The sequence below is a fragment of the Ambystoma mexicanum genome, chromosome 13, assembly GCF_040938575.1.
Source record: "Ambystoma mexicanum isolate Mex_15411 chromosome 13, UKY_AmexF1_1, whole genome shotgun sequence".
Lineage (NCBI taxonomy): Eukaryota > Metazoa > Chordata > Amphibia > Caudata > Ambystomatidae > Ambystoma > Ambystoma mexicanum.
Window position 1 is genome coordinate 483,942,727 of NC_090938.1, and position 14,241 is coordinate 483,956,967.

General features: G+C 47.8%; 1 protein-coding gene across 6 annotated transcripts in view; it reads right to left on the reverse strand.

The window, feature by feature from the left end:
- TANC2 (tetratricopeptide repeat, ankyrin repeat and coiled-coil containing 2) overlaps positions 1-14,241 on the reverse strand; it is a 3,436,361-nt gene that overhangs the window by 172,317 nt on the left and 3,249,803 nt on the right. For all 6 annotated transcript variants that reach the window (XM_069634135.1, XM_069634134.1, XM_069634133.1 and 3 more), the window contains one exon: positions 2,270-2,402. In XM_069634135.1, coding sequence (XP_069490236.1) covers positions 2,270-2,402 — 133 coding nt within the window. The remainder of the gene's footprint in view (positions 1-2,269; positions 2,403-14,241) is intronic.

Below are 14,241 nucleotides of genomic sequence, written 5' to 3' on the forward strand. Positions count from 1 at the left end.
AATGTGCAATAAGTTGCTAACATAGATACCTTAGTATTATTAAAACAGAGCTTGAATTTATTCTGTGTTGTCAGTTCTCTTCCCGATTACAGACATTCTCTTGCTCTAGCTATAACTCTGGTAGCTTTACATCCCAGGGTGAGACCACTGGAAGCAGATTTATGAACTTCAAACTGTGATGTCAAAGTAGTGTTGGAAGTACCCTGTATTGAGTGAACTTTTGCAATTTCCTGTCATATCTGATGGCACTGGCGACCCTTTCCCCGCTGAGATGGTGCTTTGTGACTGACTGAACCGAGCAGTGTTGTGGCTTTGCTGTGGCAGGTTACTCAGCTGCTGCTAAAAAATCTCAATAACCTTGGTAGCAACTTCACCATTGCTCTAGCTTTTGTGGAATGGATGTTGAGAACAATGCAGTGCATTAAGCCACTGATCAGCACAGACACCCTACGCACAATTCTTGGTTTCCTATCCTAACCACTTGAAATGCCTACTTAAGATCTCACTACCAACCCAATGTCGATATCTGACGGATGGAGACAAAGCACAAATCAAGGCTATACACCAGATTCATGTTCCATCCTCTCCAACTGGGACTGTCAAACTGTGGTTGACAGTAATGCAATCTAAAATTGAAGACAGAAGGAGAACTGACAACTTCTAGAATTATGCAGTTGTGAATGATATAGGGCCGCCTCAGAGGCAGTATTAAATTAAATGGACCCAGCCTTACCTTCAGACCCTTAGCTGCCCATCAACTTCCGCTCTAACTTCACAGTAAGTGTGGTTGTCAATGTCATGATTTTCTGTCGGTCAAAGAAAAGACACTCTGAATGCCTACCTGACACTACCATAATCCCATGACACCTAAAACACTTCTTTAACAGCAAAGACTGCAAAACGACTGATAACTAACATGTGAAAACAACTATTTTAGGGGGACAAGAATTCCTTTTTTTGAAATAAACTACCTAGAACGTTGTTCAGAGATTCGAAGCCCAATGCTGTTTAAACATATGACAAACAAAACGATCACCTGAGAGCACAGCATTCGGATGTGCCTTACTAGACAGAATGCTCAGTCCTAAAGATGCTGTTATAAGGCGTTTCTATTTGATGAGCGCTTTTGGTCACATTGAAAGTGTTCTCAGATCTTCACAACCCACCAGGAGGGTTCGCAAGCTTAGCCATTTGAAGCAGACCCATTGATTGAGAACTATCAAAGACATTTAAAAACAAAGTAAAGAAACACCTCTACAAACACAAATGTCAGACAGGTTCTAAGGCCCTCACTAGTTGGAACAAGAAAATGCACTGGTATTCAGAGGTCTTTAAGGTGGTGGACAGTCCCTAAACTCAGACACTTGTATTATTTATCAAGTGGAGCACCAAGACTCTGGAAATCATTTCCTCTGGCTCTTCGGACCGCAGCAATTGTCCACTAAATCATTGCATGTTGAAAGCTCTATTCCTGGCCTTTGCCACTATTCCGGCTATTTAGGTTTTTCTTGCCACTCGTAAATTCTAAAGTTATAAGATATTATGATGCAGTATTGAGACTGAGCAAATTTTTTACTTTGCAATAAAGGTTATATTTTGATTAATCTGATTGCACAGTCCTTGAGATGCACTAAACTCTGGAATTTTCAATTTGTATAAAGTGTTTGGGAATGTTTAACTTCATCGGGGTCTGGCAACCTCTTGTTTCTGTGAGTACAGGACACTAATGTGCTTCTGGGTTACCGGAATGTAATGTAAAATATCTTCAGGGAATGATGATCATCTAGGGAGCTATGACTTACGCCCTTTGACTGCATTGACACACAGCATCTCTTACTAAACCGGAGCTTTGCTCTGACACACACACATCATTGAGATCTTTCAAACACTATAGGCCTAATTCACAGAAGCATTTTATAAAGGCAAAACCCTATTGGGAAACACTCTGTGAATCAGGCCCTGTGTGTCTATCCTGTACACCAAACGGTACAGCATCTCAGATGGAAAGTGGATCCCAAATCAAAAGATGCATTCCCAGGAGAATAACATTTCAGCAATTCATTCATCTGAAAGTTACAACATCATGAATGGGCCAGGTTTCATGGAATATGAAAAATGTAGAGGCATCGGATATGATGCAAAAACTAAGGAACAACCACAAACGCAACACAACGGTCTTGTTTACAGAACAAGATGTTGATCACACGAGGGATAGTTTGGGTTTGACATTATTCAAAGGGTAGAAAAAAGAGGGCCCTTTCTATCCTACCTATCTTAGCTCCTTTCTTCAAAAGAGTGACCACAACTGAAGTGTTGCGACATCCTACAGCCCGGTCAAGGGGACGCATGCCGCTATAGTCCACATGTTCAATCATAGCCCCATGATCCACCAGAAACTGGACCTAAAAGGATAAGAGAGAAGATCAAGTCAACAAAGCAGATACATGTTTGAGAAAAAATATTAAAATAGTAAACAAAAAGATAGATGATATGCACACAGGGCTTTTGTTTGCAAGAACACTTTCACAAAACAAACAGTAATAAAAGTACCAATATCAACAGACATGAATATGTGTAAAGCTGTACACAGGGAACCTGAAATAACATTTAACGAGGGCTTTTTATAGCACATTGAGTGCACTATTTGCCTCAACGCAACCTATTCTTCTTCCACCTTTCCCTGCCTGTGAGTACCGAATTCTGTGTGTAAATATAGACAAATACATGTTTCTGACATTCCTTCAAAAGATACCAATAAGTGTACAAAACAAATCAGACTTGCGAACATACCCCAACAATATGATTCAATCGTTTCTAGAGCAAGCACACACTAAAGATGATCGAAGTTGTGATAGAGCAACAAGGTACGTTGTCGATTCAGAGAGGTCAGTCATAAATATTAGGAGCATGTCTTAAGGTAGCATCACTGTGAACATGATTTTGTCTGCAAGGCCTTTTGTTAAGAGTCACTGTTTGTGCCCACTACTTTTAACACACAGTCCTGTCGTCGGACCCATCCACAACGCAGCGCCGATCCCGCCCCCGGACCAGGCTAACCAGCCGCACTGGTACCCCAACCAGGGCCACCAGCTCTACCGCGAGTCTGCTGCCACCTTGCTTTGCCTTGATAAAGACTTCGGTTGAAACGCGCGTCGGCTGTTCTTTGTTTTCACCAACTTGGCACGGAAAAAGATAAATACCTATGTTGTTTCAACACTAATAAAACCACAACTCACCTGACTCAAGGACTGGACTATTACTATTAGATCTTCTAACAATTTGGACCATCAAATCCAGCCAGCGCCAACTACTGACTAAGGTTTGTCCACCCCACCAATTACCAAATCAATCGGGAACCTAGGAGTGGCTCCCAGGACAAACCATGTGCCAGGCGGCAGGCTAAATAACTACCAACACCAAAAGGAGGTGCGCAGAGGTCCGGCGGTCCCGACACCAATACTCCTCTAACCCCTGAAACTCTACTTTTAACACATGCCAACTACATCAAACCAATGAGGCACTGAGGAAATGCATCTGTGAATCCTGAACATCCATAAGAGAGTTACGTCTTAGGTTGACAAAAAATGTTCCCAATCATACATCTCTTAGATAATGATGTTATTCTGACCTTTTACTGAAAATATGCAAACCCACAGATTCCATTTGTGCCTTGATTTAGTGGCCATGCACATGGGTAAAGGGATGCAGGGAGTCTGTGACACACGTATGTTGTCATAGGATTTTTTGATTTCTCAACAATATAAGCTGCAGAAGGAATCAAGTGTTAAAAAACCTGGCTGACATTTTGTGCTATTGGAGCTGTTACAAAACTAGGTTCATACATCTGACATCACGATCAGTGCTACTGCAGATAACCATGTTATGCAGTGGGGGTGTGGCCTGGACGGCCATGTAGGAGGCTGTGCTTTCGTGGAGCTCCGTAGATCCTGAACTGATCCTGTGGAAATGGAGCGCGTGCGGCGACCAGCCGGCGCTGAAAAATGACACACAAGTGTATGAACATTGTGGTGCCACTCGCTGAAGGTTTGGTGGGTGGGGAACGCTCGGAAACCGAGTTATTCCCACTGTGTTGCCGCGGGTCCCGGATCGGGGACACAGACAAAATGGCGGCCAGAACAAAGAAGAAGGCAGGAGTCACGGGGGCGCCGCTGCAGTCGCGTGCTTAGGAGCTGCAGGGCCCCCGCGGCGAACTTTCCATTCTTCGCCCGAAGGCAGACTGAGAAGCGGAGCAGGAGCGATGGGAGAGCGCACGTCGGAGGCTGCAGGCATCCACGACAGGATTGACCCATGGGCTGCAATGCAGCCCAGATCCTGCTGAGCGACCTGCCTGCGGTGACTGGGCCCGTGGCGGAATTGCTTAAACGCCACTGGCACCCAGGAAGATACATTGTTGCTGTGCAGGGGGGAAGGCCAGCGTGATCCTTACTGGCAACAAAGTCGCCGCAGACCCTGCTAGCGGCGAACTCGCGGGAGCGGCTGTTGCTGCGGGCCCCCTGGCACTGTGTATTCGCTCGGGGGTGTGGAAAGAAAAAACCCTGTCAGAACTGCCGACGGACAGTGGCAGATCTTCCGTGTGCCCTGCAGGCCCTTGAGCTGAATCGCATGATAGGAGGGCACTTGTGTGCACCGGGGGGTGCGCTGGGCCCCCCCTTGAAGACACTGGGCGCAGTGGAGGCCGTGCTACGGAAGGGCCCAACATATACACGGCACACCAGATAAGTGTGCACTGGATTGCTGATGCTGTGCCTGCATATTGGAGCATCGACACAGGCTTCCTGAACGGGCTGATCTGGACCTATGTGGGCCCATTGCTGCCTACTGGGGCCCCCCCTTTTTGGTGCTCACGGGGGCCTTTCGGAATATGGGAGCGGGAGCACCATAGTTTAGACCACCCCACACGACGGATGACTTTGTGATTGTAAAGAGGAGGCACCAAGGGACTGGGGAGCGCTGTTCAGGGATCATACACGGCAGAGCCCGGTAACATAACGCCGGGGGTGCGCGAGTACGTGGGAGGACACAGCCCACAGCCCACTCGGGGCGAGTGCTGTGGACAAGCGCAGGTTTGGACAGCAGTGGGTGGTCTGTGACCACGCAAACAGTGGTGATAGGAGAAGCACGGCGGGATCGGGTTCAACTGACGCGGCAGGATGTCCTCCAAAGTGGTGAGACCCCGGATCAAGCAGCCCACGATGGAGGCCTACGCCAAGTCGCCCCCGGGCGCGGATGGGGGCAAAAGTAAAGAGACCCCTGCGGCGGCAGCGGACCCACCGGGCACTATCCAGGAGGTGCTGGCAGCAATTGCTGACTTGAAGGTGGCCTGGGAAACGAAGTTGGGCCTAGCCATGAAAGAGCTGCAGGAAGGCCTAGACCTCAAGATCGGAGCGGTCCAGGAAGAGGTGAACCTGCTGAGACAGGACGTGCGAACGATCGCGGAGCGCACTGGGGCACTGGAGAAGGAGTTGGCCCCGAACACGGAAGCGTGCGCTGCACATGCTAAGGAGCTTCATGCCCTCGTGCAACGAGTAGGCAACCTGGAGGACAGAGCAGAGCAAGCAGAAGGGCGCGCCAGACGCAATAACATTCGCATCGTGGGTGTACCAGAACGGATGGAAGGATCGAACCCCACAGAATACGTCGAAACCATGCTCTTGCAGGAGATTACAGGCGGGGAGTTGACCCAGGGGTTTGCGGTTGAAAGGGCGCATAGGGACTTGACCGGGAGACCGGCCCCAGGAGCCCCCCCGCGGCCGCTGATCGCGAAGATCTTGAATTATCGTGACCGCAAGAAGATTCTCGAATTTTTCCGGAAAGGAGGAACGATAGAAAGGGGGTCAGCGAAAATAACGGCGTACCCGGACTACATGTTCCTTGTGCAGCGTAGTCGAATGAACTTCGGATCAGTGAAAAGGAGGCTCAGAGAAGCAGGCCATCGCTACATGTTGCTCTATCCCGCCAGGCTAAAGGTGTTTTACAAGAACAGATCCCTTTTCTTTGAGACGCCGACTGAAGCGATGGATTGGCTGGATATGCAGGGTCGACCGCAGGAACCGGATGTCCAGACGAAAGCGGCTGGAGATAAGTAGCACGTTGCGAGGTCACCCATGGTGCCATAGTCATGACTCTGGGACTGGAATATAGAATGGTATTGTGCTTGTGGAGAGGAAGTCATGGTATCTGCCGGCGGGTCCCGTTGGATGCACCTCTCCTAAAATAGATGACTGGGAGCTCCTGGAAGCGCCCTCTGAACCCAATAGTAGTATACTTAGTTAGGTCACCGTTAGATTGGTGACGCCCTGCGGGGTCCTTGTTCTCGAATACGAGGCAGGTCCAGACGTGGGTAGGCCTGAGATCCAGGGATGGAGCTGGGAAATTGTTGGGGGTTGGTAGGGAGGGGGGAGGGGTGTGTGCTGTGGTGTAGATTTGGGGGATGGGGAAGGGGGGTTTTGTTTGTAAATAGTAGGGAGAGAGCCGGAAAACGAACTAGCATTAAAGGAAGGGTTAGGATGGGGATAGTCCGAATAGATGGCGTTGGGTAATCTCAAAGTTGTGACCTGGAATGTACGGGGCCTCAACAGCTACCTGAAATGGAATAAAGTGATGCTGTACTTAAAGAGGATGTGCATAGACATAGCCCTGCTGCAGGAGACCCACCTTACTAGGGAGAAGTTGGAGGTGGTCAGGAGGAAATGGAAGGGCAATGTTTTAGGTGCTGCATACTCGGCGTATGCTAGAGGGGTCATCACCTGGGTGGCGCGGCATGTGCCGTTTCGGGGGTGCTTGGCTTCACGGTAGACCCGGAGGGTAGGATGGTGGTGGTAACGGGCCTCCTAGAAAACAGGGAAGTGCACATCATAAACTTGTACGTCCCCAATAACGACACAGCGGCTTATTTTAGGACCCTTTACAGTAAACTTGGGCCCCTGGCAGGGGGTACGGTGGTATGGGGGACTTTAATTGTACCCTGAATCCCAGGATGGATAGGTCAATGGACAGGGCAGGAAAAACGGCGCCGGCGGCTAAAGCGCTGGGAACATTACTGAAAGACCTAGGCCTAGAGGATGTGTGGAGGAGGTTGCACCCTGTGGATAGGCAATATTCACAATACGCAGCGCCACATGATTTGCACACAAGGTTAGATTATATATTTGTAACGGCCGATATAGTGGGAGACATAGTGGGAGCGGAATATAAGGCCCGAGTATTATCTGACCACTCGCCCCTGGTGGTAGAGTGGAGACACCAGCCCCCAAGACCGCGGATCCCAACATGGAGGCTCAGGACCGAGGCGCTGCAGGACGAGGGGTTCCGGGAGGGTCTGCGGGATGCCATCAAAGAATATTTTGATATAAACACGGGAAGCGTACGTTCAGTGGGCATTCTGTGGGAAGCGTTCAAAGTGGTGGTGCGTGGGGTAGCCATCTCCAAGGCTAAAGGGCTCCAGGGGGGTATAGAAAGGGAACTCCAAGAAGCAGAAAGGGAGCTGGAAGATCTCACGCGTTGTGAAAACACCGCCCATAATAACAGAACCATGATAAAAGAGCTACGGGTGTCCTGTAATGCACTCTGGGATAGGCTGTGCAGACTCAATTACAGGAAATACACGGAGAGGATACATGCGGGGGGCGACAAGCCAGGCAGATTGCTGGCCTGGCTGTATAAGAGTGCGACCCCGCGCTCGGTGATCAGTGAGGTTAGGGATGAGGGAGGTTGCATTTGCAACACCCAAGATGGGGTAAACAAGGAGTTCCTCAAGTTTTACAGACACTTGTACAAGGACACGGGGGAGGATATGTGCCGAGACATACTGGACACATTGGAGGACATAGAGTTGCCCACCCTGGACGACCTAGAACGCGCAGAATTAGATGCACCTGTCACCTCAGATGAGCTGGAGGTGGTGATTCAGAATCTGCCCACATGCAAGGCACATGGTTCAGATGGGTTGCCTAGTGAGTTTTACAAAACATATAAGCAGGAGCTGCTCCAGCCACTGCTTGCCACTTTCAACGAGGCCTATGAGCAGGGAGAACTCCCATTGTCCCTCCGCGAAGCTGTGATCATCCCACTCTTGAAAACAGGTAAGCCGGCCGTGGAGTGCGGGTCTTACAGACCGTTGTCCATGCTCAACCAGGACGGCAAAATACTTACTGCAGTGCTGGCTAATAGGTTGAAGAAGGTTATTGGGAAGCTGATACACCCAGATCAGACGGGATATGTTCCAGGCAGGAACATCACCGATTACCATAGGAGGCTACACCATATCACTGACCAAACTGAGGAAGATACGGGCGAGCTGGCCATAGTGTCGTTAGACGCGGTCAAAGCCTTCGATTCGGTAAAATGGCCCTGGTTGAAAGCGGTACTGAGGGGATACGGAATGGGACCTGGATACCTCAGGTGGGTCCAGTTGCTATACAGCGCCCCGATGGCGAGAGTCAAAACGGGGTCCACGGTCTCAGACACCTGGCAACTTAGTAGGGGGACCAGACAGGGATGCCCCTGGTCACCCATACTATACATACTGGCATTAGAGCCGTTGGCGATATGGCTGCAACAACAATATGGGGAGGTGGGAATAAGCACTGTCAGTGGTAGGCACCTGATATCACTATATGCGGATGACATGCTTCTTAACTTGCGTTATCCGGAAGAAAATCTGCAGTATGTGTTGGAGGTAATGGAATGGTACGCCACCCTTTCGGGCATATCGGTGAACCCCAGAAAGTCTAGTCTGTTTCCTTTGGGCAGATACAGGAATGTCCCGTCGCAGAGGTTTCCTATCCTGCCAATACCATGGCAGACAGAGACATTTAGGTATTTGGGAGTAAATATTTACCACAAGATCGAGGCGGAACACAAACATAACACGGAAAGAGCGATAGAGGGGATCAAGAATAGCATGGTGTTTTGGGCTAGATTGCCCCTGACTATGATGGGGAGAGCGGCCTTGCTCAAGATGGTGGTATTGCCTAGACTCTTGCACTTTTTCGTGAATGTCCCGTTTTTAATACCCAGAAGCCTATTTGTGAAACTTCACAGCGTGTGCAGGGGTTTTGTACGGGGAACAGGGTGGCCCTGTGGAAGCTTCAGAACCCGTATGACAAGGGGGGTATAGGCCTGCCAAATTTTGAACTCTATTACCTGGCGGGGCAGCTGCTGTATGTAGCCAGGTGGCTTTCGGCGGAAGACTCGGCAGAGGCTAGGCTTCTGCGTGGGGATTTAGCCCCATACTTTTTGAAGGAAGTGGTGTGGTTGCGTAGAGACAAACTGGTGGGCAGGGGGCGGCTGCTGAGGCTGGGCTGGGAGATCTGGCAAAGGACTTGGAGGATGATGGGGGATTTGGAGCCGTACTCCCAGCAGGCCCCACTGGTGGCACTGTGCGGGAGCGACTCTCAACTACTCGAATCGGTCCGGAGATACTGGGAACAGGTAGGCCTGGCCACCCTCGGAGACATATGGCAGGAGGGGGAGGCATTGGACTTTCAGAGGTTGCAGGAAGAGACGGGGGTGCATGGTGGCCAATATATAACTTACGCTAGGCTTGTGAAAAAGACCAGAGAAAGATGGCCCGAGACAGTGCTAGTGGAGCAGCCTGATGCCTCCCTGGAAACCATGTATGATGTATCAGAGGGCGGGCACGAGATATCGAGGATATATGAGCTCCTGAGAGTAAGGGCGGGGAAGGAGTTGCTCCAATTAAGACAGGATTAGGAAGAGGAGGTGGGAGGACCCATGACAGACGGGCAATGGGTGTGGGCTCAGAGGTACCACAAAAAGGTGTCCCGGAATGCGAGATTCCAACAACTTCAACTGTACGTTACTCATAGCGCTTACCTGACGCCCGGGAAGATTGCAAAGTTTGGGGGACCAGCTACACAGCAATGCCCGAGGTGTGGGGAGGTGGATGCAGGGCTGCTATACATGTTTTGGGCTTGCCCGGAAATGCTCAGCTTCTGGGATGAGGTTAAAACGAAACTAGCTGGTGGGGGAGTGGTGTTGGATGTGGAATCGGCCTGGTCATGCATGCTTGGGCTTTTTTCCTAGACTCCGGCATTCAAAACACATGAGCAAGATGAAGGACTTGGCTTATGTTTTGGCAAAGCGCAGGATTGCAATGGGCTGGAAGGCGACCCATAGACCTAGGGTGGAGCTATGGTGGGCGGACCTCTTGAAATGGGCGGAAGCTGAATCTGTTGTCTGGTTTGAAGCGGTCACCAGGGGGGGCGAGGAGGAAGTAGGGCCCCTGCTGGCCTGACGGCAATTGGTGGCCTCTATGGCAAATACTTACCAGGGCAACAATGGAACAGAGGACTCGGGTGATGACCGCTTAAGTATTGTGCCACCTGATAATGCTCCAGTAGAAGACATGTGCAAATTGGCTCTAGTTTAAGGGGGGGGGGAGTTGGGGAGTTCTAATGGAAATATGATGGTCTAATGATGTTTTTTGCGTATTGAAACAGTTGTAATATGTGTTTTGTTTGCTTTTGAAAATATAATAAAAATATTCAAAAAAAAAAAACCTGTTATGCAGTAAAACATCTGTGTAAAGACAGCATGCCTTTTCAAAGGACTGTATTAAAATGCATCATCTTTTTCCACATTGGAGTAAAATAAATAGGAAAAAAGAAAATACAATTATTCCAGTTGTTTCTCATACTTCAAGTATTAGGGAGAAAAGCAATGTCCAGACAAAGTGCACTTTGTTTTCCAAGGCCAACACAATAAACCCATAAGTGATTAGTTCTCTTCCATATCTGAAAGTTGAGATAAAACTGAGATAAAACATACTTGCCATACATATCTTGAAAGGAAACACAGGGTGTTACACTCAATGTTCATGTCTAATAATCCTTGCTTTAATGATGAAACCTTTTTAAATATTTCACAGCTCTAAATGATGCTCTCCTATGCACCCTCCTACCCCCTCCTGCTCTGCCACAGGCTTCAGAGAGAGGGCTGAGGGGGATCAACAGCGGCACACAAGGGAACCAACTTACATCAAAAACAACTTTTAAAGCATTGCTTGATCTTAACCCCTATGCCAATTCACATAATAGCAAACCATCATACGGAATACCACATGCCACTCACCACTATTCTCGCTAGTGAACCTGTGACGTTACATTCACAACAGAAACTCTCAGTTATGTGTCTTCCTCCCCGGTCCCATCCGCAAAAGCTTAAGTGGTATGGGACCTTGAAAACATGACCCTTATCAAGCGATCACATTTTAAGTTACACACTTTTTTAACATAAAAATAACCCTTGTTCAGGAAGCTGTTCAGCAGCAAGAGAACTGCCTGAAAAACGAATTCATGAAACCTGCAAAATATAATGTGTCTTTCACCAAATAAAGCCATAGCCCTTTCAAGACTTCTTACAGATTGCGTTTCTTTAAAAAAAAAAAAAAACTGCATCCATGTGGGGATTCTTCACTGCTTTTTTCCACAAAATCTATTATCACATTTAGAAAGTGTCTGCAAACTTAAGACGTGGCCTGTGCTGGTATATGCTGGTTAGCGAATTGCAAAGTCATACATCGACAACTGACAATTCAGACCAATAAAGTATGAAGGGGTGAGGTGCCTGCTAAAGCATCCAGGCATCACTAGGGACAAGGCAATATCTGCGGGTGAAGAGTGAAAGGCTATATGGGAATAAGGTTTGTGTCACAACCTCTATAAGGTTCTTTGGCACTCAACAGCAAGGAAGTGTGGTAGGTCATAAGAAGGAGGCAGACCAAGATTTTCCATTTTAAAGGATGTTTATTGAAAACAATAGAAACATGCCTAACTTTCCCTATTCTAAGGGCTTCCCTGCCTACCACAACTAAACTAGGGAACGTGTCTTTTCTATAGTCCAAAGTAAGAATGTCCTCAGTCCAAAAGCGAATCCTTACTGACCCTACCACTTATCCTAAATAATTTAAGACCAGGAGAATGACTTTCTCCTTCTGGGGTTGCTCTGCCAGCAAGTATTTCTCAGTATAGATTCTTCTAATAGCTTCTCGCTATTTCTTGCACCAGTTTGCTCAGTTCTTTCAAGGGATTTCTCCACGTCCCTTGCTTTAGGTCTGTTTGTGCTCTCAAGTTCCTCACTCTAGGCGCTTGGGCCTCTGAATATTTTAATTACTCTTCTCCTCTTCACTATTGTTGGAAACTGTTCTTTTCATAACACCAATTTCTGAACACTTCTGTCCCCAGAGCGTCCGCTTTCAGTCTGCGACAGGCCATCATAGTAAAGAAGAAGGGAATACAAGTAGTCCCTTCTCTCCTTTCTAAGGCAGTCATTTTTTGTGTTTATTTTATTTAATGGGTGCAATGGAAAGAGAGAAGGGACTACTTGTAATCCCTTCTCCTGTTTCCATGTTGGCCATGTTTTTGTTTACTTTTTTCAAGCCTGGAAAGGGAAAACGGACTTCGTTTGCCCTTCCCAGGCAGCCATTTTTTAAACTTTTTTTTCTGTTCAGGCTTTCGTAACTATGGGCCCCGGGGCATTACCTGAAGTGGTAATGCCCCCCCTGCTCGGGGCTTATTTCTTAATTAACCCTGGTTGTATTCTTGTCTTCACACTGGGATCTGTGTGATGTACCCAGTGACCCACCTCACTCCTTGTATAAGCTTTCCATTCACTGGGACAAGTAGATTGAGCTCCTGAAAAGGGTCTCATTCTTCTGATTATTTATATAATCACTGGGAGGAGTATAATGTTTCCCTGTGTGAATTTCAGTCTTCTTAGTAGATACACACTCACTGGGACAGACGAGTAGGGTGAGTCCCTGTATGATCCCCACTCTTCTTCAATAGCAGATGTAGGAAGATTCAGGTTTTCTGTCTACTGATATTGCCAAAGTGGGTTTACGACTGTGATGGAAAGTGAGTTCCTTATCGGAACAGGAGTCCTTGTCCCCAGGAGGGCAGTCTCCCCCTGTGAGGTCCCACTTACCGCCACCCCTAGGGGGAATGTTGCATAGTCGGCTTACCTCCATAGCCGAACAAGGAAAGGCTCCCTCCCAAGATTTTCCACAGAAGGAAAGGTCAGATTCAACTGACCAAGCATGTTGCTGAATGTTACCCTCTTGTACAAAACTGCAGATAGGCACTCTGGTTCTGTTAGCTGAATGTAGAGCTTGTGGGATAAGAATGAAACTGATGACACTTGTTCTAGATTACTACTTCATTATAATTTGGACAAAAGCTACACATCATTTTATTGCCAATTGCACTCAAAGTTCCATGCCACTTGGCTGATGTGGAGTACTAGATGAGCAAAGGCATCTCTGGGAATTCGAACAGAGATCCTGATCGTATGCCCTGTAAATCTGCGAGTTTACCGGACCAGACTCCTTTAGCTTCCTTTTTCCACCACCATGCCCCCTCTGCAGGGCGCCTTTGTGCTACCTGATCACAAGAGAAGATCTGAGGGGTGAGCAAATTTAATGCATGGTCCCCCACCCAGGCTAGATAAGTTCCTCTTGACTTTTATGTTAATTCAGAGTAATTAAGTGCCCCCACCTACTGATTACCAGGCAATAGGACCCTCATCTGTCACCTTAACAAGCTGCCCTTACTCATATCCAAATGTTCCCAATAACAAAACAGGGAATTATGATGTCTTATTTCATTTTCCAAATGTCATAAATACATAAACAACTGCATAGTAATGCCAGACACATATGCACACTGGAACAAGGACTCAATAGTGCAGCTATAGTTTCTTAGTGATGTGCCCTATTGTTAACAGTGTTTACCTTGTTTAGGATTTGTAAGCAATTCTCACAAAGAATGACCCATTACCTTCTCTCCTCCCTATTTCACCTGGGCTGTGTCAAGGCGCTTAGGGTTGTTTGATGTTGCGAGTTCTGAAGCTGGGTTAACGGCGGGGTGACCCTTTCCATGATCCTAGTGATATCCAAGGACCGATTCCCCCGCCTCACCTTGATGCCAGGGATTTTGATTAGCTGCCTGTGGGGCAACCCTCCATGTCATATACACACCAGAGTACACCTAAATAGATGCACTTTAAAAATTAACTGGCTGCCGATCATCTCTCCCACTCTTCACTATACCTTAAGCCCTATCCTAATTTCACTCTTCCTTAAACTACTTGGCAAAGCCAAAGGAAACTTACCCTGGTTACTGGGTTTTTTCCATCCCTACTTTCTTTTCACTACTTCTGGTAAACATTTGTTTCAAGTACCTTCTACTGTTTTATCAG